At 36.6% G+C, this 26,115-nt stretch overlaps 2 protein-coding genes across 2 annotated transcripts in view; one reads left to right on the top strand and one right to left on the bottom strand.

Annotated features, from left to right (window-relative positions):
• The window catches only part of LOC110443105 (UBX domain-containing protein 6-like), a 6,247-nt gene extending 2,744 nt beyond the window's left edge, over nucleotides 1–3,503 (top strand). Inside the window, exons 2-3 of the mRNA XM_021487101.1 lie at nucleotides 1,681–1,988; nucleotides 2,387–3,503. Of these exons, the coding sequence (XP_021342776.1) occupies nucleotides 1,769–1,988; nucleotides 2,387–3,483 (1,317 nt within the window). The 5' untranslated portion in view covers nucleotides 1,681–1,768 and the 3' untranslated portion in view covers nucleotides 3,484–3,503. The remainder of the gene's footprint in view (nucleotides 1–1,680; nucleotides 1,989–2,386) is intronic.
• Nucleotides 3,504–8,540: 5,037 nt separating this feature from the next.
• On the bottom strand, nucleotides 8,541–24,118 carry LOC110443107. Its single transcript, XM_021487104.1, has 15 exons — nucleotides 24,081–24,118; nucleotides 22,148–22,229; nucleotides 20,182–20,243; nucleotides 19,741–19,811; nucleotides 18,592–18,844; nucleotides 17,732–18,383; nucleotides 17,389–17,488; nucleotides 16,760–16,871; nucleotides 15,971–16,043; nucleotides 13,985–14,061; nucleotides 13,495–13,555; nucleotides 12,531–13,217; nucleotides 11,488–11,762; nucleotides 10,765–10,805; nucleotides 8,541–10,494 (listed from the first exon to the last, which is right to left on the bottom strand). Exons 1-15 carry the CDS (start codon nucleotides 24,084–24,086, stop codon nucleotides 10,362–10,364), a joined length of 2,685 nt encoding a protein of 894 aa, XP_021342779.1. The 5' UTR covers nucleotides 24,087–24,118; the 3' UTR covers nucleotides 8,541–10,361.
• Nucleotides 24,119–26,115: the final 1,997 nt, after the last annotated feature.

Below are 26,115 nucleotides of genomic sequence, written 5' to 3' on the forward strand. Positions count from 1 at the left end.
TTTTGTTGACCTTTGTCCATGGAAGGTCCCTGCAAAATTTCATTGAAATTGGTTCAGGGGTTTTGGAGAAGAAGTCGAAAATGTAAATTGTTTACGGACGCACGACGGACGACGACGGACAAAAGGCGATCGCAATAGGTCACTTGAGACTTTGTCTCAGGTGACCTAATAAAAACACACAAAGTTCTTTTAAACACTTGGAGCAAAAAAGGGCGTCATTCTGTCAACTAAATCAAATAAATAACACAATGAAGTACATTTATTTATTGTGCACAAAAAATTATCAATTCTGATGTCTAACTTTTTGTGAAAAGGACAAACCATATCACTGACTTTGTTCTCCATTGACTTCAGTGTGTACTCAATGGGACTATCCAGTGCAAATGTGACCGGTGAGCATGATTTTTTTATGTGTGCTATTTATAGCTACTCTACAACACACTATATGCAATGGAGGTGATACAATTTGTCATTTTCACAAAAATTTAGACAACCAAATTTCCATAGTTTTGTATACAATTGTATCTCATTGTATTTTTTATTTGATTATGTTGAAAGAATGACGTCCTTTTTTGTTCATAATGTGTAAAAGAATTTTGTGTGTTTTTATTTCACTTTATTACCCATTTCAGTAATAAAATTATTACGGAAATGGGTAACTGTTACCCGAATGCAGGATTATTACCCATATGGCCGTTGTGCCCAACCCGATGTATGCACATTGGAAATGTGACAATTACTCATTAAGCTAACAATCTACTGATAAACAAGAAATAGGTAAGCAAGTTACACCTGAGCCATGCACCTTACCAGAAGAATGCTTCATGTGAAATTTGTGTAGCAGAACTCAGGACTGGGTCGATTGTTGGCAGCCATAGAGTTCTGAGGGTCCCAGGTTTCGAACCATGGTCTGGCCGTTTCATTTCTCTTTCTCCTGTTACATCATTGGCGAGCTTGTTATCCCTTGTTTTAAGCATTGGCAAGGGGATAACCAAACCTTGGTTGTAAATAGTTTTGTCTTCGAGGTCAAGGAGGGAAGAATGTAGCAGAACTGGTAAGGGTCGATCGGTGGGGACCAGTTTTTGAGTGAGTTAGCTCAATTTGGTTGAGTATGCGTATAGAGTTAGGAGGGTCCCAGGTTCAGACCCATTTCTCTTTCTCTCGTTACATTTTGTCAGAACATTGTGACCCATATCTGTTACCAATGTTTTTCACATTTTCCATGGTATTCCTAGCACCTGGAGAACTCTACTCTACGGTCACTGAAATTCTAATATCACTGACAACATCTGTTTGAAATAATCCTTTCAAATATTTGAAACAATTTGTTAAATTAACTATAATTCTTGAATCACTAAATAATGCACAGTAAATATTGTAATAACGTACAGTCAGGGCATTCAGTTGACCATGGATATCAAACACTTTCATAAACCAAATTCATTTTCTTTGAATTTTGGAGAATCAAAACATGTCAAATAGATATGTCCTTTTACACCAAAGAGTCCAAGCTCATTTTGGAAAGTCAAAAAGAATCTCTCAAGGGTCTAATGACAGCCCCGACATACCTAATATTATATGTTAAGGTCTAATGAGATGGTTTTAATGAAATTTGTATTATTGACATTGAAATGTAGGCCTGGTCATCTTTTTAAAATCTAAAAACCCTGTTTTTTTCAGACCTTGCTGAACAGTTTCCATTTCCACCCAATTTGGAAAGACAGTAATACGATATCTCCTTTTCTGTCCTGTCTAACATCTTACAAAAATGGCTGCAATCAAAAGATTTTTTCAAAAGAGAAAACTTAATGTCACCTTTAAAAGAGCTGGAGATGGCCATCGTCTTAGTGAGGAGAGTCGGCCAACACCCCGTACAGTGACGAGGGAACCTGTCCAATCTGTGCCTCGACAAGAAACCTCCAGAGAAGCACAGAAGGCTGCTGAAGCTGCCTTGCTAAGAACTCAAGGTCAAAACACTAGGAAGTCAGGTATACCAGAAACAATGAATTATATAGCACGTCTGTCCCTTTACCTCGATTCTTGTCTGGACCACAACTGTTAACACAATATGAGCTTTTATATATCACGATTTGCATGAGTTTAATCAATGTCCTTTAACTGGGTCAAGCAAAGGGTCACAATTGAACCTGTGCAATAATTAGTCATATGTTTGCTGTTCCTTCAATCTAGTTTAATCTAGAATTTGTACTTTCAAATTTTTCAAGTTGTACAGATAACATGATAGGGCAGTACTTCCCAATAGATTGAGTCTCCCCACCCCCTCCAAAAATAATAATAATTGGCATTCAGTACTCAATTCTGCAATATAAAAATCACCCAAATAATTAGTTTGAGTGTGTAACAGTATAAAATTTTACTTCTTCAGCTGCAGTATCTCAGAGGGCTAAGATGAAGCAGGAGATGGAAGCTGAGCTCAGACAACAGGAACAGACCATAGCAGCGGGTGAGGCGGCTCGAGCTGGTCCAGCGAAGGTAGAGCTAGACAGTGCTCCTGTACTGTCCCATATTCTTTATACCTGTCCAGACATTGGCCCTGCAGTTCTTCCCAAGAATGAAATTTACAACTACATTGAAGAGTTCCTCTTAAAGCAAATCGGAGAGGAGCCAGAAATGACTTCTGCCCTAATGATTCATACACTCAACAAGGATAAAGAGAAAGTAGGAATTTGTATTGAAACTTTGGTTAAAATTCTAGGCAATATTATAGCAAATCCTGGTGAGGAGAAATATCGAAAGATCAGATTGACGACTAAAGCATTCACAGAGAAAATAGATCCGTTAAAGGGAAGTAACGAGTTCCTACAAGCCGCAGGTTTTCATATTGTGTCTCAGCTGGTGAATGGCACTGAGGAAAACTTTTATGTAATGGATGAAGTTATTGCACAGGATTCCGAGAGACTTACTGGCCTGAAAGAAGTGTTGTTAGCAGCAGAGCCAATCAAACCTCAACTGGACCGGGATTTGAAAGTGTACCACCCCTCGCAACAGGCTTCCAAATTCGACATTCCAAATGAATTCTATAACGTTAATCCTGAGGAGATCAAGAAAGAACATCAGCGACGGCAAGAAGCAGTTGAAAAACTTGGCATGTTACGCACCAAAGCCATGCGAGAAAGGGACGAATTACGGGAATTAAGAAAGTATCGCTTCACTCTTATTCGAGTCCGAATGACAGATGGTATGTTGTTGCAAGGAACATTTAAGGCACAAGAAAAAGTCTCTGCGTTATTCTCTTTTGTGAGAGAAAATTTAGCAACTGATTGGATACCGTTTCAGCTTTTGTCTGTTGGTCAGAAACTTGATGAAGATAACACATTTGCAGAGGCTGGATTAGTGCCTGCTGTGGTGGTGACCTTCACTTTGGACCAGACATTGGTGGCCGATCTCAAGGCTCAGCAGGGAGCTGGAGCAGGAAGTGCAATATTGAAGCCAGAAATTATGACTCTCGTAGCGACATTGTGATAAAGTTCAGGAGTGGAATATGAGAGTGTATTGGGATAGATATATATATATCGCTAGTAAAAGAAATATATGCCTTTGGTCATTCATATGTACTGCAATGGTTGTGTGGACCTATGGCATGAGTTTAAAAACATTCATGTTTGAAAAACATTTCCTGATAATGTAACGGTTTATGTGATAATTTAAAAAAAATGCTTACCAGTAGTATAATATAATATTTTTCTCCTCGCTATTCCCTCCTTTCCTCATTCGATCTGTCTTCACTTGATTGGCTTATATGCTCTAATGGATGTGCCTGTATGCACTCGGATCGTCTGATAGAGGAACATGTATGGTCTGACAGAGGAACCTGTATGGTCTGATAGAGGAACATGTATGGTCTGATAGAGGAACATGTATGGTCTGATAGAGGAACCTGTATGGTCTGATAGAGGAACCTGTATGGTCTGATAGAGGAACATGGATCGTCTGATAGAGGAACATGATCGTCTGATAGAGGAACATGGATCCTCTGATAGAGGAACATGGATCCTCTGATAGAGGAACATGGATCGTCTGATAGAGGAACATGGATCGTCTGATAGAGGAACATGTATGGTCTGATAGAGGAACATGTATGGTCTGATAGAGGAACATGGATGGTCTGACAGAGGAACATGGATGGTCTGATAGAGGAACATGTATGGTCTGACAGAGGAACATGGATCGTCTGTTAGAGGAACATGTATGGTCTGATAGAGGAACATGGATCGTCTGTTAGAGGAACATGTATGGTCTGATATAGGAACATGTATGGTCTGATAGAGGAACATGGATAGTCTGATAGAGGAACATGTATCGTCTGATAGAGGAACATGGATCGTCTGAAAGAGGATCATGGATCGTCTGATAGAGGAACATGGATCGTCTGATAGAGGAACATGTATCGACCCATGATTGATTTGTCCTCTAATAGAGGTATTTTTTTGTCCTGTCGGAACTAATTCTTTTTATGTAATGATTTAGCTTCAGTTGAAAGTCATTTACGTTCTTCAAAGGTGTTATAACCACAGCAATACAGTTTGGAAGGGGGCAATAATCGGAATCTGTCTGTTCCACTGTATTCCGTCCTTCTGAATGCAAGATCTTGCCCGTGTTAAGTCCTGGTTTCTGTATACAACCTTGTCTACTGTCTAGTCAATTTGTTCCTCTATCAAAATCAAATAGACATTCCACTTGTTATTTTCATTTTTTTCTTACATAAACTTTTAATGCATATATATTGAAAGAAAAGAATCACAGTACAAATGTAAAAATCTTAGATTTTACTTCATTATAATGTAATGGAACTGACAATATTTTCTATTTTCAATTTATTGCAGAAATTATTAAAGTAATAAGTAAGCCATTACTCCGTTTTGACGTCTTGCTCCTGAGGTCACAGGATTTGGGGTAACCCCAGTTTGTTAGCTGTATAGTGTATTAGTTGAAATATTTTGGAAGAGATGTGTAATTTAGTGAAGAAAGTAAAGTTATGTAACGTCAATATTGATTAAAATATTTCTGTAATACTCAATCACTAGATTTAACTATGTATGTTACTTGGTGATATTTTGACCAATTTTCTTGGAATTCAGGTTGTGTGTACACTGAACACATTAGACATAGGGAATTAGAGTTTCAGTAGTACATGTACAAGTTATATATAAACTTCATTTATTTTACAACAATTATGAAACAAGTTTTTACAACTTATACCAATCACTCTTGTTGGCCCGGATAACAGCGCGCGGGTGAACTTCTGTTGGAGAGTACCTGGAGAAAACTCACGTGGTCGGGCAGGTGACCCCATACCTTTTCACGTCTGTGTCTATTTGAAATGTGCATGTAAACATATCATAAACAGAGTATTGTCAGTGATATTTGTTTTTTAATTATTGTACAATTATGGAGATAAGCCTAGAATTGTGGATCAAAATGATTAATATCGCAAAATGACAAAATGTATCTCGGTGTAATTGATTGTTACTGTTACCCAGATACATACTAATTAGCCGCAGAAAAAGGAACATTCAGTGAAGGAAATAGAATTTTGCATTACGCCACACAAGATATTACCAGCTTCGATTTTGATATTTGAGTTATTAGGAAATGTTTTACTGGTACAATATATAAAGCTGTACATCTGTTAGCTTTTAGTCTAGACAACTCCTCCCTCTGTTTCCATCAGATAACCTTGAAACTTTGCAGGGTTGCATGACCACCACAATTTGTAATTGTACATGGGTACATTTGCGTATCCCGGTTGAAACGGTACGTGTGGCACAGAAATTTTCCACAATAAACGAACGCACTTGGACCGTTCTATAAGCAGAGCTAAAAATCCACAGTTTCGGAGAATAAAAAACAATGTATCAAGAATAGTATGCCCTTCGGTTTCTCTCACGCGACCACTAAATTACATAACGTATCTTAAAAATTACATGTGACTTGACATTGTTTAAGAAAGAAATAACGCAAATTGGCAATAGTCAGCATTTTAGTTTCGGTCAGATACGTCTGGACCCCTCAATCTACACGTACCAAATTTTCCCGAGGTCAGCCTCAGTCCAAATCTGTACCTGTCGTTTTCGTTACAGGTTCAACCGGTTCAACCGGATACGCAAATGTAGCCCAAGTGTACCACACATTACGGGAGACAATTTATTTTTAGAGTTATTGCCCTTTGTATTAAAAAGGTTTTAAATACCATTGTAGTCTCAGCTATTTTCTTGATTGTGTTTACAACCATTGTAAGTAATTGTGGGTATTTTTTAAATTATTATTTAATTGGTTATAAAAATGTATTGCCCTTTTGTATCAGTCATTGTTTAAGGAAGGTCAAGGAAGACCTTTACATTAAAGCAGTTAAATTTTAAAATGTGATTTTTATCCATTACTTTCAAAGTTGGTTGGCTTTACCATGATCATCCATTACACATTTGATTTTTTAAGGTTTAACAAATCCATCAGTGAAGTTTTCACCAAAAATGCAAGGACATTTCAAGTACCTGTGGTGTAGACCATCTTATTATATTTCTAATGTGTAAGAGTAATCTTCCTTAAATAGTTTTCATTAGCATCAATCATTTATTCCAGATTCACAGAAATTATAAAAGTATTTGGTACTTGTTCGTTAGCAACCACATCCAATTAGAAATTCATTGCCCTGCATGTTGTTTTTGTTGACCGTTATTGGTGGGGTTTTACGAGCAGAATGGTCTTTGAGGACATTATAGAAATCTGTTATTTCAGACGTTTCTTTATCAAGGAATTGTAGAAATCTTTTGTTGGTTCGTTAGTATTGCCTAATTTAAGTTAAAAGCGGTAATAAAATATACTATAGAAATATTCTGTTGACTAAATATTGTTGCCCTTTTTAAGTTTTGAGCAGTAATAAAGTTTTTGTAGAAAATCATTGTTGATTCCTGTTTTATTTCTTCTCATATTGAAATGGCTAGATTATTGTTTGGTTGATGTTATTAGCTTACCCGGTGAGCATATATGGTGGTGCTTTGTCCATCCTCTGATGTCGGTAGACTTTGGCAGTAACTGACATCTCCCATTGTGCAATATCCATCCAAATTTTGGTGCTACAATCCTCAAGTCATGGGGATCAAAAGCTCTGCTAATACAGAGGACTGAGGGGCCAGGTAAAAGGTGTCAAATTGACCAATTTGCTTTAAATGAAATCTCCCAATCTACTGATCAGATTTCAACCACATTGTCAAGGTGACCACATCATCATTATCACAGAATTAGTGTTTGGTCACACACCCGAGTGTTGTCAAGGTGACAACATCATCATTATCAAGGATTTAGTGTTTGGTCACACACCGAGTGTTGTCAAGGTGACCACATCATCATTATCACTGATTTAGTGTTTGGTCACACACCCGAGTGTTGTCAAGGTGACCACATCATCATTATCAAGGATTTAGTGTTTGGTCACACACCCGAGTGTTGTCAAGGTGACCGCATCATTACTATCAAGGAATTAGTGTTTGGTCACACACCTGAGTGTTGTCAAGGTGACCACATCATTATTATGAAGGAATTAGTGTTTAGTCACTCACCTTTCAAGGTCAAAGGTAACAACATGATTATTAATAAGAATTAGTGTTTGGTCACAAACCTGAGTGTTGTCAAAGATCCCCATGTGGTCACAAAGTCATGTCTATGAAAATCTGTCCAACAGCAGTAATAAAGTAGGTATTTGCTATCATCTAGTTTTTTTACATGTTTTTTAGATGTGTGTTTGCTATTATACTTATCATAATTTGTTAAATATTACAAAAACCCGTTACACCAGATCAAAACGAGACTTGAACATGACTGAAACCTCAGAAGAGTACATCCTTAAATCGGCGTATCAGAACTTGTTTTTTAAGTTTGAAATAGTTATTTTCAAAATAGCGGCCGTGGCAGCCAAACTGGATTTCTGATTGACCCGAAAAGTAACAACATTTTGTCAGAACCATGAGTCGATCATTCCTATGAAGTTTCAGTTCAATCGGCCTAGCAGAACTTGACTAAGTTTGAAATAGTTTTTCAAAATGGCGACAGTGGTGGCCATATTGGATTTCATATCGACCAAAAAAAGAACAAAATTTTGTCAGGACCATGAGTTGATCATTCCTATTAAGTTTCAGTTCATTCGGCCCAGTAGAACTTGATTTTAAGTTTGAAATAGTTTTTCAAAATGTTGGCATTGTCAGCCATATTGGATTTCTGATCGACCCGAAAAATAACAACACTTTGTCAGGACCATGAGTTGATCATTCCTACAAAGTTTCAGTTCAATCGGCCTAGCAGAACTTTACTTTAATTTTGAAATAATTTTCAAAATGGCGGCCGTGGCGGACATATTGGATTTCTGATCGACCCAAAAAAAAAAAAACTTGGTCAGTAGATGTCCGTAACCTTGCCATGAAATATTAATGAAATCTCTTTGCCATTATTTCAGCTTGAGTTGAAAATATAAAATATTAACACACGACGACGGATAGCAATAGGTCACTAATATGGAACACAAATACTGGTATTGAAGATTTATTTTAATGTGCTGTCTTTGTCAAAATCTTCTACTGACAATATACAAAAACAACTTCTTTTCAACATCACAATGTCATTCATCTATTACAGTTAAAATATGAATTTGATATCTACCTTATTTCAACATAAGCTGTTAGGTACCAAACACATGGTTCAGGTACCAATATCCATTTCTATTGTGAACGAATATGTATTTTGTAGAGACAGGATGACCCTATACCACCTGTACTATGGTGTTTAGGTTACACTATCACTCGGTATTTTCTGTAAAAGACTTGATTATCCTTCACAATTATATTGTCTTACTCATCCTACAAAAACTCAACCGAGGTAAAATTAACATAAAATATGAAATTAATAAACTGTATACTAACTAAACATATTATCATATACAGAAAAGAACACAATACAAAAATCTATAAGTCAATATATTAACATCCTCATTATGATTTCTTCATTGTCAAATAAATAGATTCTAATCAAACACAATGGGCCCAAAGATGATCAGCCGATTAATGTGGCCTTTGTATAAAAAAACTTTGTATCACTCCATCCCAAATATTACTACCCTAAGTCTTTTGGTTCTGCAGAGGAAGTCATTTTAGGATTTGATTTTAACAAATTAGACCCTTATGACCTTAAATGTATGTCCTAGTTATTTCTATTCACAAATTTTGTACCCTCTACTTCATTGAGCTATCAGTCAAATATGATTCTTGATCTTTTCATTATTTTGAAGAAACTTTAGTGTTTTCAAACATAGGACTCCAGTAACCATGAAAAAGGGTCATGGTTATTTCTTTTCTCCAACTTTGTTGCATTCCAACAAGCTACACGCTAACAATAACCATTCTAGACGTTTTGGTTCTTCAGAAAACATTTGAGAGTGTAAGCAAGTTTGACCCCAGTGACCTTGTATATGGGTCAACATTATTTCCTTTTCAAAACTTTGAAGCACCAATTCCCAGCAACCTTCTGGCGGTCTCATTACCCTGATTTTGTTTAGGTATTTTAGAAGAATTTGTGTATTTTAACAGAATTGACCCCTGTAACCTTGAATATAAGTCAAGGATATTTCTTTTCACAAACTTTGTAGCACTCCATAAGCAAGCTACAGATCAAATCTAGATTTTTCGGTTATTCAAAACCAATTGTTTTAACACATTGGACACCTGTGACCTTTAATAAAGGGCAATTACATTCTTTCTGCAAATTTTGTAGCACTTCACGCTAAACAAAATACATGTACTAGCAAAATACCATAACTCTAAGTATTTCTGTTCATCAGAAGAATTCTTTTTAGGAGTTTTGACAAATTTGACCTTGAATAAAGGTATTAAAAGGTAATATATTTTTTTCAGTATTTTTAGCGCTCAATGCCGGCAACTAACTGGCCAAAAATAAGGACTCTTTCTGTTTTTCATTAGACATTGTTAGTGTTTTAACAAATGTGACCCCTATGACCTTGAAATGTCTTTCATTTCTGCAGAATATTTGTAGCACTCAATGTCTGCATGTGTCTGGCCAAATATCAGTACTCTAGGCGTACCTGTTCTTCAGAAAAAGATGTTTGAGTGTTTTAAGATTCAAATATTGCACAATGCATTGCAGAGTGCCCCCTCTTATCCATTAGAATGACTTTAAAATGACTGTCAACCTTGAAAATAAATGACACAAATAAACAAGTAATAAAACAAGACATTTAGTTATCACAAGGAAAATAAATGTTAATTCTCCATTCCTTTTAAAGGCGACATTCTCTTAAACAAGTAAGGTTTTGAGCAACAGTCACTGATTATCTAATCTCATCTCCTCCGTTTGATCCTCTTGGCGATACTATCTACTGATCCAGAGCCAGTGGATCTCTTCCTCTTCAAGTTTGTGGTTTGATTCCCCTTTTTGTCATGTTTTTCGGGTCTTTTGTCCTCTTCTTCATTTCTGTACATCAAATATATGACTTAAAATAAATCGTTATGTATGGGTAGATTTTCCATTCATTTTTCTATGTACACAGAAATATTTTCAAAAGAATCAAACCAAAGTGTTCATTCGTTTTAATTGTCTAAATGCATGAATTTTCACCAAGTTTCAGAAATATCTGATAACTCATTTGAAGGTTATTTATAAGCCACAATCATCTTGTGCCATGATACTGAACTATGTGTCTTTAAATTAAGCTATAAGTGAAGCTATAAGTGAAGATCTTACCCTGCTCCTCGGACTCGTTCAGATCGTCTTCTGGTCCCAATCTGGATAACAATAATGGAAATCAATAACAGGATCTCACCCCAGGGACTAAGTCATCAGGGACAGGGATAAACCCCAGAGCCAATCATTGTAGCATTTGTGCACTCCAAACACAGAAATGGTATACTGTTATATGGTTACAGGGTGAGGACCTCAACTTGTTTTGAAGCATGAGTGTATATTTCCCGTCATCTCCGGCACTATATTATTATAGGGTGGGGATCTTAATTGTTCTCCCAGCTTTAAGTCACGGACTAAATTTCATAGAATATTGGACTTAGTTTAGAACATTACCAAACCTGAATACATATCTATAGTGGATTATGGACACAGTGCAGTGGATTATTGGACAAGGTCTTAAATGTATTACGGTACAGGTTAGAGGATTATCGGACACATAGATTAGTCAATTATTAAACACACAAAATAAACAATTATATCAGCCACTGCATGACATTACCACTATTACTGACCAAGTTCAGATGGCAATCATATCGGTTATGAATGCTATGACCTAATTGTTGATTTCGTCATTATCATAACATCTTAATTGAAATATGTCATATAAGCCCCGTCTCTTTATTTGTTATTTCAAGCTGGCATTCCTATTGACAATGACTATCAACTTTAACAGTTTAATGCTTACAAAGGACTCCGAGTAGAGTGGAATATCAGTGATCTTACCTTCATGGTCACAGGAGGGGAGACCCAGAGGATAGAGGATTCCCCACTGCCTGTGGATGTGCCACTTTCGACCGAGAGCCCTGACATGTGACGTGCCCGTAGGGAAGAGGGCACAGCTTCTGTGGCAAACACTGGCATTACCTCCGCCTCCTCACCACACTCACGGACTGACATGTTCGCCTCTGCCTCTTTAGGTACAGCAGCCTGGGACAGAGCGGGCCAGTCAGAGACCTGACACGGGCCAATGTCATCCTGGTCGTCTTCAGAAAATGTATCTGTAAAAAAAACCCATCAATATTAATAGTAACGTTACTGCAAGTTAAGGAAATTTATTTGTTAAACTAGAAAATGTAAGACAGGTTATGTTCCTGTTTGTGCCCGCTCCCGTGCAAATTAGGGCGAAAATAAATATATATGAATAATAATGGTGACCTTGATATTCAGAGTATTGACTTTGAATAAATTTTGATGAAAAATCTGTTATTTAAATTAAATAACAAACTTTGATGAAATTCTGTTTAAAAGAAATGAAGTTAGTAGAGTCGTGAATATGAATCACAAAGTGAATACTCCCCACACTTTTCTAAAATGGATGGGACAAAACAAACGCTAGACGATAGGCAATGGTTGTTACATATTTTCCTATCTACGTATTGAAATTCGACCTGCCAAATTCCACAGATGAGGAAAAAAGATCAAACAGGCTGAAAATCAGTCTAAACAAAGGCCACTTAAAGTCTGTCTTTTAACAGAATATTAGTTATGCATTAAGAAATATGTTTGGATGTTGTTGAAAATTATACTTTTAGACTTATACATTTTTGATCACTTCTACAAAACAGAAACATAATGTATATATATTATAGCAAATTTTTGTTGTTTACATGTCTAATAAACTGTTGTCAAGGAATAGTATTGCCCTAGACATTGGTTTTCATCTATCGTTAGTTTTCACTTCTGCAAAAAGTGAATTGTACTACAGATTACATGCAACTATAGTGCTTCTGTAAATGAATTAATTCTTAACATTTAAAACAAATTACCTATTGATGAGTTAATTTTCCGAAAGAGCAGATCCTCTGTGTCACTACCACACTCGCTGTCCTCCACGAAGAGTGCACACTTTCCCGGGGAGGGAGGGACAATCAGATCCCCAGGAACCTTCGGACTCTTGAATGGGGAGCACCCAAGGCCAGCCACTTTTGTAGGAGAAGGTGTTGATGTGACATAATTTGTATGTATTCGTCTCCTTGCTTTCTTTGGCGTCTTTTTATTAGACTTTCCTGATAAACCTGTTTCTGTATTTGGCAATGAGTGACTAGTTGAGGAATTACTGTCAATACCTGAATTACTTCCTGTTCGGGAGTTCGTCATGTGACATGACGAGGATCTCATATCTATATTTGGACTACTGGCGTTTCTGTCTATACCTAGTTTACTTCCTAATTCAGAGTTTGTCACACTACACGACGAGGAACTTGCTGCTATATCTGGGAGTGAAGTACTAGTAGAGTTCCCGTCATCACTTAATTCACTTCCTGTTTCAGTGACATTACCACCTATAACAACTGTAGCCACTGCAACAGGCTGTGTAACATTTTCATCGCCACATGTCTTCGTTGGAGATTGAAGTAGACTTTTCTTAGCTCTGTGAGTTTGCTTCGCCTTAGTTTTATGATTTTTCCTGGCTGCTTTCATCAGGTCATCAAACTGAGACTTGTGTGTCTTTTCTGGTCGAAGTACAAAATCAGCAAATTATCATCAATGTTTACGAAAAGTATCATAAAACAAACGTACAATGACAAAAAATTTAATCATACCACACTTTATAAATAAAATGTATATATTTCTATTTATTTTTAATTTTATTCAAAATTTCGGACAATGGGGCTTTCAGATGATTGCCTTTCCTTACTATACAGAGTTATACCACACATGTAAAAAGTCAAAACCGTTTAACAGTAACAACACCTAAAGGTAACAGTGTTTCCATCAAACCATACTTACTGTAAGTTTGCAGAGCATTTTCAATTGTAGCAGGGGAACTGTTCTTTTCAATATTCACCCTCTAGAAGGAAAATGAAATTGTAATTCACACAGGTATCCAAAATGATGGTAATTTTTTTAGAGAACAAAGAAAATCTATCTTTCTGAAAAAAGAGCATATCTGACCTCAAAGACTTTCAATAGTAATAAAACAATGCAATGACCTAAAGAGAGGCTATGATTGTACAATATCTATACAAACCAGAGCTATAATTGTAAGAATGGCAAACTATTTATACAAATGATGAGCTAGCGGTACAATGCTTCGAGATGGAAATAGAGAAAAATATTTCAATTATCTGTACATTAAGGCAGGGAGGTTTTGATTCCAGATGCATACTTTTTCAATAACAGACTTCACTAATTAGCGAACAGATAAATGCATCAATCTGTTGTTTACAGGATATTGTGGATACAGTCTATAGTGATAAGGTTATTATAAGTAGAGTACCTGTTTACGTAAACTGATGGAACTTCCTGCTAGCTTTGCCTTTTCTATTGCTTCAAGTTCTGTTATCAGCTGTTCAACTGAAAAAATAATGGAAGTGCTCATCAGAAGTATGAACCTAACCTGTCCAAGTGTGTAAGACAAAGTGCCTCAGATAATACAAAGCTCACTGCTGATTACTTCAAGTTGACGAGTGACATTGTTTTTAGTAAAGGACTTGTTTAGAATTCATAAGGCATCACTGATTAATACTGACCCCCATCATCTGTGGCTTATATTTTGGAAATGTTAGTGAAAATCCACCATTGACCTTGGACAGTTTTAACAGTTTTCGTCCCTGACACTCAGTCCAATTTTGGGGTAAGCCATTTTTTGGGTACATTTTCTGACCTCTATCAAAGGCTGAAGGTTACCACGAAGTTTCATCTTCTGAGAAGTGAAAAACTGTTATTGTTTATGCGTTAAACACCATAGATGGCTTGGGATTGAAGAAAGGAAACCACCTTAGATCACATTAGTGCCTCAGAAAATCTAAAGAAGCCCTTTTTACATTAGAAATGGGATTGTTATCGGACCCCTTTACATATACAAATCAAAACTGTAGTATTTTGACAGTATATCTCCCTTGGTCTATTTCAAGCAAGAAATTTGAGACTTTTTTGATAGTTCTGAAACTGAACATATTCACCGACACACAGATGGACCAACAGACTTTAATAGAGACATGACGACACGATAACTATAGATAGACTGCTCACATTCCTGGTATAGGAAGTGATGTTATCAGACACTGCTCACATTCCGGGTATAGGAAGTGATGTTATCAGACACTGCTCCCATTCCTGGTATAGGAAGTGATGTTATCAGACACTGGTCACATTCCTGGTATAGGAAGTGATGTCATCAGACACTGCTAACATTCCTGGTATAGGAAGTGATGATATCAGACACTGCTCACATTCCTGGTATAGGAGGTGATGTTATCAGACACTGGTCACATTCCTGGTATAGGAAGTGATGTTATCAGACACTGGTCACATTCCTGGTATAGGAAGTGATGTTATCAGACACTGGTCACATTCCTGGTATAGGAAGTGATGTCATCAGACACTGCTAACATTCCTGGTATAGGAAGTGATGATATCAGAAGCTGCTCACATTCCTGGTATAGGAAGTGATCTCATCAGACACTGCTCACATTCCTGGTATAGGAGGTGATGTTATCAGACACTGGTCACATTCCTGGTATAGGAAGTGATGTTATCAGACACTGGTCACATTCCTGGTATAGGAAGTGATGTTATCAGACACTGGTCACATTCCTGGTATAGGAAGTGATGTCATCAGACACTGCTCACATTCCTGGTATAGGAGGTGATGTTATCAGACACTGCTCACATTCCGGGTATAGGAAGCGCAGACATCAGACACTGCTCACATTCCTGGTATAGGAGGTGATGTTATCAGACACTGCTCACATTCCGGGTATAGGAAGTGATGTTATCAGACACTGCTCCCATTCCTGGTATAGGAAGTGATGTTATCAGACACTGGTCACATTCCTGGTATAGGAAGTGATGTTATCAGACACTGCTCCCATTCCTGGTATAGGAAGTGATGTTATCAGACACTGCTCACATTCCTAGTATAGGAAGTGATGTCATCAGCCACTGCTCACATTCCTGGTATAGGAAGTGATATTATCAGACACTGCTCACATTCCTGGTATAGGAGGTGATGTTATCAGACACTGGTCACATTCCTGGTATAGGAAGTGATGTCATCAGACACTGCTCACATTCCTGGTATAGGAGGTGATGTTATCAGACACTGGTCACATTCCTGGTATAGGAAGTGATGTTATCAGACACTGCTCACATTCCTGGTATAGGAAGTGATGATATCAGAATCTGCTCACATTCCTGGTATAGGAAGTGATGTTTATTATACATAGACAGACAGCTATAAACTCTGTTCCTGGAAGCATACCTGGCCTTGGATTGAGGTCATCACATTCTGCATTGTACGTCAGCACAAAATTATGGTGTCGCTTGATCAGTGTCTGAAACAGCAAGCCAATATAAAACCATATATTAAAGGGTACCTGATTCTATACTTACACTCCTATTAATGCTGATAACACTGATTCTGTTATTTCCCAGTGCAGTTTCAGACCATTGCCAACAGCTATTACTTCTCATCGTGTCATGATTTATGACAAATACATAATAACAGTGTTATTTTAACATAAGCTCATAGTATTTGAAACCTGCATGAATGATACATAAGACTGCAACAATTAATTTGCTGTTCATGCCAAAATACACGAAACATTAACACTATAAACAGAAAGACCTAGATAAAATAAGTATAAATTTATGTCATCGAGAAACATAGGATAAGATAAAAGAGGGCTAAGGCCAGCATCCAACATACATCTATGTATGTAAGTTTTGTTGTCTTGATAAAGTGTGCAAAAATAATAATTTTCTGAAGTATGAACTTTAAGATGTTTAGTACCTGTGAGTAGTTATGCAGTGTAACCCGTTTACCAGTATATTACTGTATTGACTATACCAAGGTATGAAACATCCAAAGGTATGTAGTGTGGTGTACATGTGAGGCTGTGGACTTCCACGCTTGGCAATCTTGGCAAGTTGAAAATATTTTCTGAAGTTATTAATAGTCACGTTGCGAAATTGATATACTGATGTACATTCATGTTCAACCATCATACAGTGTCAATATAAGATTTTAGCATACTGCATGTATATTTACCTGCTTATCTCCCTTGTTTGAAAGACCCTCTTCTTTGAGTTTTTTGCGTAAATCCCGTTCCGACATTATATTGTATACCAACTTTGCCATGTATTTCCTTTTTGGTGTTGACCTGTAAAAATAAATTTGAGTTTTTGTTTTCAATACATGCATTCATTGTAAAATGTCATTAATCAGCAATGACAAAAATATCCATTAATTGTGACAAATCATCTTTTAGCATCGACACAAATATTGATTGTGACATGTCAATCTGTACCCGATTCAATGTTTACTGTTGTATTCAACTTGAAGACTTAGATTACTGTCAAAATAGCAAAAATAAAATGATCAAAAATAACAATTCATTTTACATGTATGTATATTATAATATATTGTATTTTTCTTTGTTTTTGTTTTGGCAGAGCTGTTTGCGAATTGATCACTCTATTTGACCCATACAGTGCAGACGTGTAACTTTTCATATTAAAGTGTAAAGCTTATGATGTAGCAATATCACAATGGATACAGCTACTTCAGACTTATAACCCACATACATGAACACTCTCATAAACTTTTTTTTAAAGATATATCTCATTATAATCTGATTTCTGTAACCAGTTCCATATGACAATAGTTGTAAGTATTACCGTCGAAGAGAGGATTTCTTCTCCGCACTGGCCAAACACTGGTCAAGGTGTCTGTTGATCACCTGGTTGTGTACTTCCACACCACATACTGGACATGGCACTAGGGAGAAACAGTAAGATATTTCACAGTTGATTGTTGTAATACCTTGTTTATAACACCAGACTTTTTTTCAGCAAATTAAGTGACAGCACATCTGTCTAAATCTAACAGCTATAGTCTATATTTAGGTAACTAATCTCTACAAAGTAAGCAACAGATAGACACATACAAATAATAACAGAAGATTCAAAGTAGATCTTTCTGAATAAAACTTTTTTCAAACTTTACAAGTTGGATAATTACTTTTAGCCCCAGTGTAATCGGTAGTTTCGTCGAGAGGCGCCGATTCCTCGTGACCCTCCTCCTCCTCGCCGAGAGAGAGTGACTCGGTAGTGTCCAGTGACATTGCTGTTAATACAGGCATTGCTTTGTCACTCGTCTCCTCACAGACACCCGCTAACAGATCATTGTTTTCTTTGTCACTCGTCTCCTCACAGACACCTGCTAACAGATCATTGTTTTCTTTGTCAATCGTACCACTTCTCAGACTGTCAGTGGAGACATCACCTTCCCCTACTCTCTCAACATCTGTCACACGCTTGGAGACATCAGTGTTCCCATCTCCTTTCTGAGGCCTAATAGAAGGTCCAGCTATATTATGATCGACACTCTGTCGAGTTCTTTTTCTCGACTTGCTTGACACGTTGACTGTTGTTGCTGCTTCCTTCACACTACCAAGCTCAATAGGCAGTACCGGTGGTTTGTCCGTTGAGGCATCTTTTGAACTGGTTTTGTGCTGATCTTTGTCTTCTAAGTTAAGAAGACTTGAGTTTCTCAAACAGTCTTCAAAATCTTCTTCCTCTGTGGACATTATAATTGTTGAAGCTGCTACGGCAGCAGCTCGTGTGCGACTGTTTCTCTTTGGTGAAAATATATCCAGGATGAGTTTATCCCCCTGTAAGTCAAAGAAACTGTCATTTAATTATGTTTTATGTTGGAGGAAAAGTAATAACTGATTATGCAGCAGTTTAGTAACAATTTTTGGAGCGAAACAAAAAATTTCTGGACAAAATACCACATATTTCACTTGCCATACCTTCAAACATTTTACAGTGTCATTGGTTCAAAGCAAAAATTTGTCACTGAAATTCTTATGGTGTTACCTTAAAATTTTGTGTTTTCTTCTTCATTCGGGTAAACCTGCCAGAAAGCTGTTTCCTTTCTTTGTCTTGGGGTTTGTTATCCTTGACCACATCTTTGTCCAGAGACACCTGATGCAGTTTGTCAGTCTGAACCGTGTCCTTTTTCTGTGAGAAAACTGCCTGTAACTTGTCATCCTGTACAGTTTCCTTGGGACTCTTCACCTTGTTGTGTGGCCCAGACTCTAATTTACCGTCAGACTTCCACTCTGAATCCCTGTAAAACAAACATGAACTATATACATCAGGGAGACTTTGTCAGCATTGTACATAAGTCAGAGGTGTCATCATATAATTGATCCAAATATCTTCCTGAAAGATGTTTTGCATGGATTTTTGTTTTGTTTGGATAAGCGAACCATGTCACAGTAAGTACGCTCATGAAATATGACATACTATACAGGTAATATACTGTACTAAACAGGTAATATAATATACTATACATGTAATATGACATACTATACAGGTAATATACTGTACTAAACAGGTGATATGACATACTATACAGGTAATATAATGTACTAAACAGGTAATATAATATACTCTACAGGTAATATACTGTACTATATATTAGTCTATAATATAATTTACTATGTACATGTATTTATAATGTACATGTAATATAGAAAACGAATTCTATAAGGGCTATATTCATTATGTTCTATACACAAGTAATATTTGTCATGTTCCTGATTATATTTATCTAAAATGTAATTCATGATGATACATATGCTGTGTATATTACAAACTGGACATACACAATATTTAAGACAATGTCATCTATTAGACTACCTCTTCATTATACATGTCATCTATTAGACTACCTCTTTATTATACATGTCATCTACGAGACTACCTCTTTATTATACATACCTGACCGACATAAAATGCTGGACAATGTCATTTACTAGACTACCTCTTTATTATACATACCTGACCGACATAAAATGCTGGACAATGTAATCTACTAGACTTCCTTTTTATTATACATCCCTGACCGACACAAAATGCTGGACAATGTCAGCTACGAGACTACCTCTTTATTATACATACCTGGCCGACACAAAATGCTGGACAATGTTATCTACGAGACTACCTCTTTATTATACATACCTGACCGACACAAAATGCTGGACAATGTCATCTACTAGCCTGTTATTCTTAAGATCAGCTTCATATGTCGGCTGTAAAAACAAGACACAACTAGAAAACTTTAACTACAATATACTGGGCCATTATATTTAACTGTGTGAAAGAATACAATTTTATCATTGATCCAAGGACCCCTTTTATAATTTCTAATATCAAAACATGTCAACATATCTAAAATATAATATCCTACTTGCTTAACCTAATCAACATATTGTATTTGTATATTTCATGGTGGTATAACATGCAAGAGAAAATATAGGCGAAGTCATTAACCCTTTCCCACCTATGTAACTAGTAGACACTGGCAGGTATTGATATGAGTCCATTATGGTCTACAGTGGTGAAAGAGTTAATGACGGCCGCTTATCAATACACACCAAAATTATTTTGACAAATACTCACAACATTACAAACTGGACAAACGTTTTTGTAGGACAGGTATTTTCTGATGCACAGCGAACAGACTGAAAGATTGAAAAATATTGACAATTATACACATATATTAACACAGGTACCATGTCTACATAGGGACTACAAATACAGACAAAGCTTAACAAATTTTCTGATAAAAAATATCCAAGTAGTTGACTTAACAAAGTTCCCTATACTAAAAAAAACAACACATTTGTATATTTTCACAAATAACAAGAGGCCCAGAGGGCCTGTATCGCTCTTAGCAATCATGGCAAAATATTCTCCAAATGAGATCCAAGGAATTATGCCAGACCCCAAGGCCAATCCTTGTAGCATATCTGTATTTGATTTTTTATGTCCAGCAATTTTATGTATGGTTATGGGGTGGGGATCTCAACTGTTCCCAAGCTGTGACTCAGAAACTAGGTCACTAGGGTTGTGGCCAGACCCCAGGATCAATTCTAATATCATGACTGCATTTGTCTCTTTTTGCCCAGCATTTGTATATATAGTTTTGGGTTGGGGATCTTAACCGTTTCAAAGTTATGACCCAGGGACTACGTCTCAAAGGGTGGGGCCAGACCCTAGGGCAAGCCTGGAAGCAAATGTGCATTCCTCTTTTTATACTCAGCAATTGTATATATGGTTATATGGTGGGGATCTTAACCATTTCCAAGTAATATTTTTTTTTTGGCCCCAACCCTTAGCCCCGGGGGTCAGCCCCACCATTTGTACAATTTTGAATCCCCACCACCTAGGGATGCTTCCAGTCAAATATGGTTAATATCCATCTTTTAGTTCCAGAGGAGATGGCGCTTAAAGCAATATAGCTATATTACTCCCTTTTCGCCCCGCCCCTCAGCCCCACGGCGCCCCCACCATTTGTACAATTTTGAATCCACACCACCTAGTGATGCTTCCAGTCAAATATGGTTAATATCCATCTTTTAGTTCCAGAGGAGATGTCGCTTATAGCAATATAGCTATATTACCCCCTTTTCGCCCCGCCCCTCCGCACCACGGTGCCCCCACCATTTGTACAATTTTGAACCCACACCACCTAGGGATGCTTCCAGTCAAATATGGTTAATATCCATCTTTTAGTTCCAGAGGAGATGTCGCTTAAAGCAATATAGCTATATTACCCCCTTTTCGCCCCGCCCCTCAGCCCCACGGTGCACCCACCATTTGTACAATTTTGAGTCCACACCACCTAGGGATGCTTCCAGTCAAATATGGTTAATATCCATCTTTTAGTTCCAGAGGAGATGGCGCTTAAAGCAATATAGCTATATTACCCCCTTTTCGCCCCGCCCCTCCGCACCACGGTGCCCCCACCATTTGTACAATTTTGAGTCCACACCACCTAGGGATGCTTCCAGTCAAATATGGTTAATATCCATCTTTTAGTTCCAGAGGAGATGTCGCTTAAAGCAATATAGCTATATTACCCCCTTTTCGCCCCGCCCCTCAGCCCCACGGTGCCCCCACCATTTGTACAATTTTGAATCCTCACCACCTAGGGATGATTCCAGTCAAATTTAGTTAAATTCCAATCAGTGGTTAAGAAGAAGAAGTTGTTTAAAGAAATTGTTGACGGACGGACGACGGACGATGGACGCCACAGTATGGCATAAGCTCACCTTGGTCCTTCGGACCCGGTGAGCTAATAATTACTTATAAGTATGTGAACAATTTACTGATCATCAAGGAACTCTTCAGATACAGTGATTTTTAGAACTATTTGCAGACGAGTCCTGAAGATCTTGAAATTTTTATGAGTCCTCACCTGGACTCAAATATCTGAGACCCAAAAATTACTGAGATTGTCCTTAGTTACAATTACAAATGAACAGTTTACTGATCATCAGGTAAGTCTCAGGGACACTGAAAACATTTAAAGAACTCAGGCAAGTATATATATATATATATACTCCTTGGAATCCTTACTTACATGTATGTGAACAATTACTGATCATCAGGGCCGTCTTAAGATGTTCAAAACAAACAGGACACTTCAGTAGCTTGTCAACTTGCTGTAAAAACCAAACACCATTTATAAACAGTATACTCATTTCCAAACTACCTTATTATTTTACAATTATATATATATGAATCAAAATTTGACAATCTGAGGAATAAGAGAATGCAAGAAGTCAGATGACCCTTACTACGGGTAATTTTACACTGGTATGTTACTATGTAGCCAAACTTATAACAGCAAGACATTATGTATCAATATAATTATTTGTCAGTAACTCACAGCAAATTGAGTACTTCATATTTAATCACACTAGAAAAAAAATGCATTGAAATGTTGCTTTATAGAAATAGTGTTCAGCTTGTAAAATTGGACAGACAAAATAAAGCATGTTGTGAAAAGCTTTTCTGTAAAGGTTTGAAAAAGTCAATGTCAGCAGGAATACATATACATAATGTAGCCATCTGTGTATGGAAAGTATGGTGACATGCTTGTTGCTCAGATATACAAGAAAACATTGATTGAAAAGTGCAAATCTTCCAAATGTAGGGCATTTTAACTATCTTCGCCCCATCAGAAAAAAATAAAAGGCGATATTCAGTTATCTTTTGACAGAAGCTCAACTTTAAATATTTACTAAATGGTTACTTTCTGTATTCTGATGAAGTATTGTCCTGTTTCTGTGTTGCACCTGTTTATAATATGTGCCCTGACCTTTTGCACATCACTGCACCCATACTGGAAGCAAGTTTCTTGTTGAAGATGTTGAAGTTAAGGCCACAGGGGCTCGGTTTCGGGATACATTCGGTTAGTAATAAACCTATACACACCAGTAAACAGCAAAACTTTTATTTATCCGGCGTTTATATGTACGAGGGTTATAAAAAAAGTTGGGGTTTTTTTTCTACCTTGGTACCCTCAATTTTTAAAAAGGTTTTAGAATGTGTGTGTATATATATATATAAACACCGGATGAAAAGTGTTGCTGTTATTTACTGGTGTGTATAGGTTTAATTAATAAACACTTTTTTACTCAAAAACATGAGGAATGTATGGAAGAAGTCGTTTAACTTTCCTCTGCTTTGGTACATTTCACCATGATTAAAGGCTCAGAAACTAGTCACCCAATGTGTTGTTTTCATACAGGTGATGAAATCATTGGATCTCTTACGTACAGTACTCAGTAGCTTTATACTTTCCTCCCATTCAAACACACTAACAAGCAAAATATTATGGATATCAATATACAAGTTGTTAGTTCATAGAATAATTTCATTGTTTGTCATGCACAAGTTTTAGTTCTTATAGTGATGCTTTACTTTCTTTTTGTGTAATTCTTCTTTTATGCTGTAAATTCATAAATGTATGCATTGTTGTTTTAGATTATGCTATATTAGCATGTATTCTGTCAATTTTTAGTTTTTGCCATATTGGCATATATGTACATTAGACTGAAACGTCTCTTAACTTAAATTAATCTATATGCCGCATGAGCTTTATGTTCGCATGACCTTTAATTACCGTGCTATTTTACCTTTTATTCAACCATCTGTGATGCATGCTACCTTTGTGATATTTTATTGTTTCTATTAATTATGATTGTTAAAATAGTCGTAAGAATAGCTCTTCTGAGCTAAAGTTGCATTGTTACAAACATGACTCTAAATAAAAATTCTTGTATATCTTGTATCTTGGGTCACATCGAAAAGCTAATGAACGACAAAATGGTAGACTTCAAAATAATTCCAAGTAGAAGCACATAGTCGGTTTAAGATGACTATTATAATTATACCATCCTGTCAAAGGGTTCAGTTGCTTGTTATCATCTTTACAACTATGGAGGCGCACTGTTGATTCGCATAATAAACGTCGAATCAAAAGTACACAAACCACAAAAAGTTGTTACCTCCATCTTTCCCGCGTTATAATTTCTGTGCCGAATGTTTCTTGCCTCCAGTGCAAAGAGTTCCACTCTGATTAGTTATCTCCCTTAGATCAACTACGTTCCAAGAGGACTATGGGACCTGCACTAGTAAAATGAATGTTCAAAATATGGCGTATATCTGAAAAGAAAATGCAATATTTTTCTCTGCACACAATTTGATATGAATAAGTTATACAATAAAATAATAATAATACATTCACATCAATTAACATAATGGTTATTTTTATATATTTAGGCCTATATATTATAAACCGTCAACTTCTGAAAACTCCGATTAGCTAGATCTCCCTCAGTCGCTCCGCATCAACATTGAATAAGTAAAGAAATGCGTGAAACATGTCTGCAACATTTTGCTTAATTTATTTAACCTTCTTTAATGTCTCGGAATATCTCAGAAAAGTAAATATAACCTATACACATGTCTGTTATACATCCCCTGCAGCAACTGAGCTCATCTGAACCCTGGATGAAGATTTTGGTTGAAGTCAATTTTACTCTGAATGATGGCTTTCAGAGTTCTGTAAATTTTGATTTAATTGAGGGAGTCTCCCTCCTTACCAGTGGTGGTCGACAGCTGATAAGAGGTTTTTTTGACAGATTTTAACTATTTTATTTGCTTGACTATGATTTTGTTCAGATTATAAGTATACATGATTAAATATTCCTTGCATAGAAGTTATAAGAATTATTATTAGTCCAAATCCAAGAGAATTAATTATCAGCTCACATGGCAGGAAGACATCAGATCAGCTTCTCAAGAATGCATATAGAAGTTGCTATTTCATTCAAATCAATATCATTGACCCTTTTTCAGTCATACTCCCGAGGGATCAAATGTTTTAGAATCTTCAAATGACCTCTTTTCCTGAAAATTTTCCAAGATCATCTTATTTAAAGAACCATTAACCCTATAGTGATGTTCGTAGCTTGCTAGTTGGAAGGATACTAGTGGCTATTCAGACTAGCTTTAAGTTATTTGGTAGATTGAGGGATTTGAGCCGCGATATTTGGACACTAGTTTACTGAACGGAAGGATATGAGTGCTGAATGGAGAAGTGTAAGGAGTGATACTGATAATGGATGTACTTGACCCAATTCCAAAGTGACATGGGTCAAATACAAGTATGGTTATCAGTTCATGTTTCTCCTCTCATTCAAATCACTTCCAATTACATAATATTTACAGAGACCAGGAAGTAGTGTATACAAACTTCACATTTCACACTTCTGTGAAAGAGAAACAGGTATTGCTCATAATCTTTGTAACATATAAAGACAAAACAATCTTTTTTGTGGCTTGAATTCTTTTAATAATTTCTGTTACATAACAATGCATCGCAAACCTAATGTTTACTTGGCTAAAAATATCAATAAAGAAAATTTTGTATGTATACTACTGAAACATGATAAGATGGAAATGTTTCATGAAAAAAACCCTGATACTCTGTAGTCTAGTCGTAGAAATACACAATGTCAACAAGTACAAAACATGTCTCCCCTCATTAGCCAATATGGATATATGGTTTTGCCTTTATACTCTGACTTAACTACAGAGCACTACAGTTTTTATGGGTTACATAGGTATTATTTAGGTTTCATCAAGACATTGTTTGACAAGTTCAACAGTTACAGAAATTTTACAAAAACGTTTGCACTAATTTGATCTTTGACCTTATAGTAAAGGTCAGGTGCACAGTGACCTAAATGTAATGCACACCTTCTGTGGGTGATGCTGGCTTGCTTCAAGTTTCATTCAAATTCTTTGATGATCCATAATTAACAGCCAAACATGCACATTTTGCACTCATTTGACATCTGATGAAGAGATGAAGGTCTCAGTGACCTGATTCCAATGCAGTTCACATCTTATCTGGGTATAGCAGGTATACATCAGGTATCAAGGTATTTGTAAATAGTTTCAAATTTACAGCGAATTAGAATCAGAACCAGAAAAACCAGTACTACATGTAATAAAATGTCTTTCTCTTGTTAGAAT

The sequence above is a fragment of the Mizuhopecten yessoensis genome, unplaced genomic scaffold (genome assembly GCF_002113885.1).
Source record: "Mizuhopecten yessoensis strain PY_sf001 unplaced genomic scaffold, ASM211388v2 scaffold716325, whole genome shotgun sequence".
NCBI classification, from domain to species: Eukaryota; Metazoa; Mollusca; class Bivalvia; order Pectinida; family Pectinidae; genus Mizuhopecten; species Mizuhopecten yessoensis.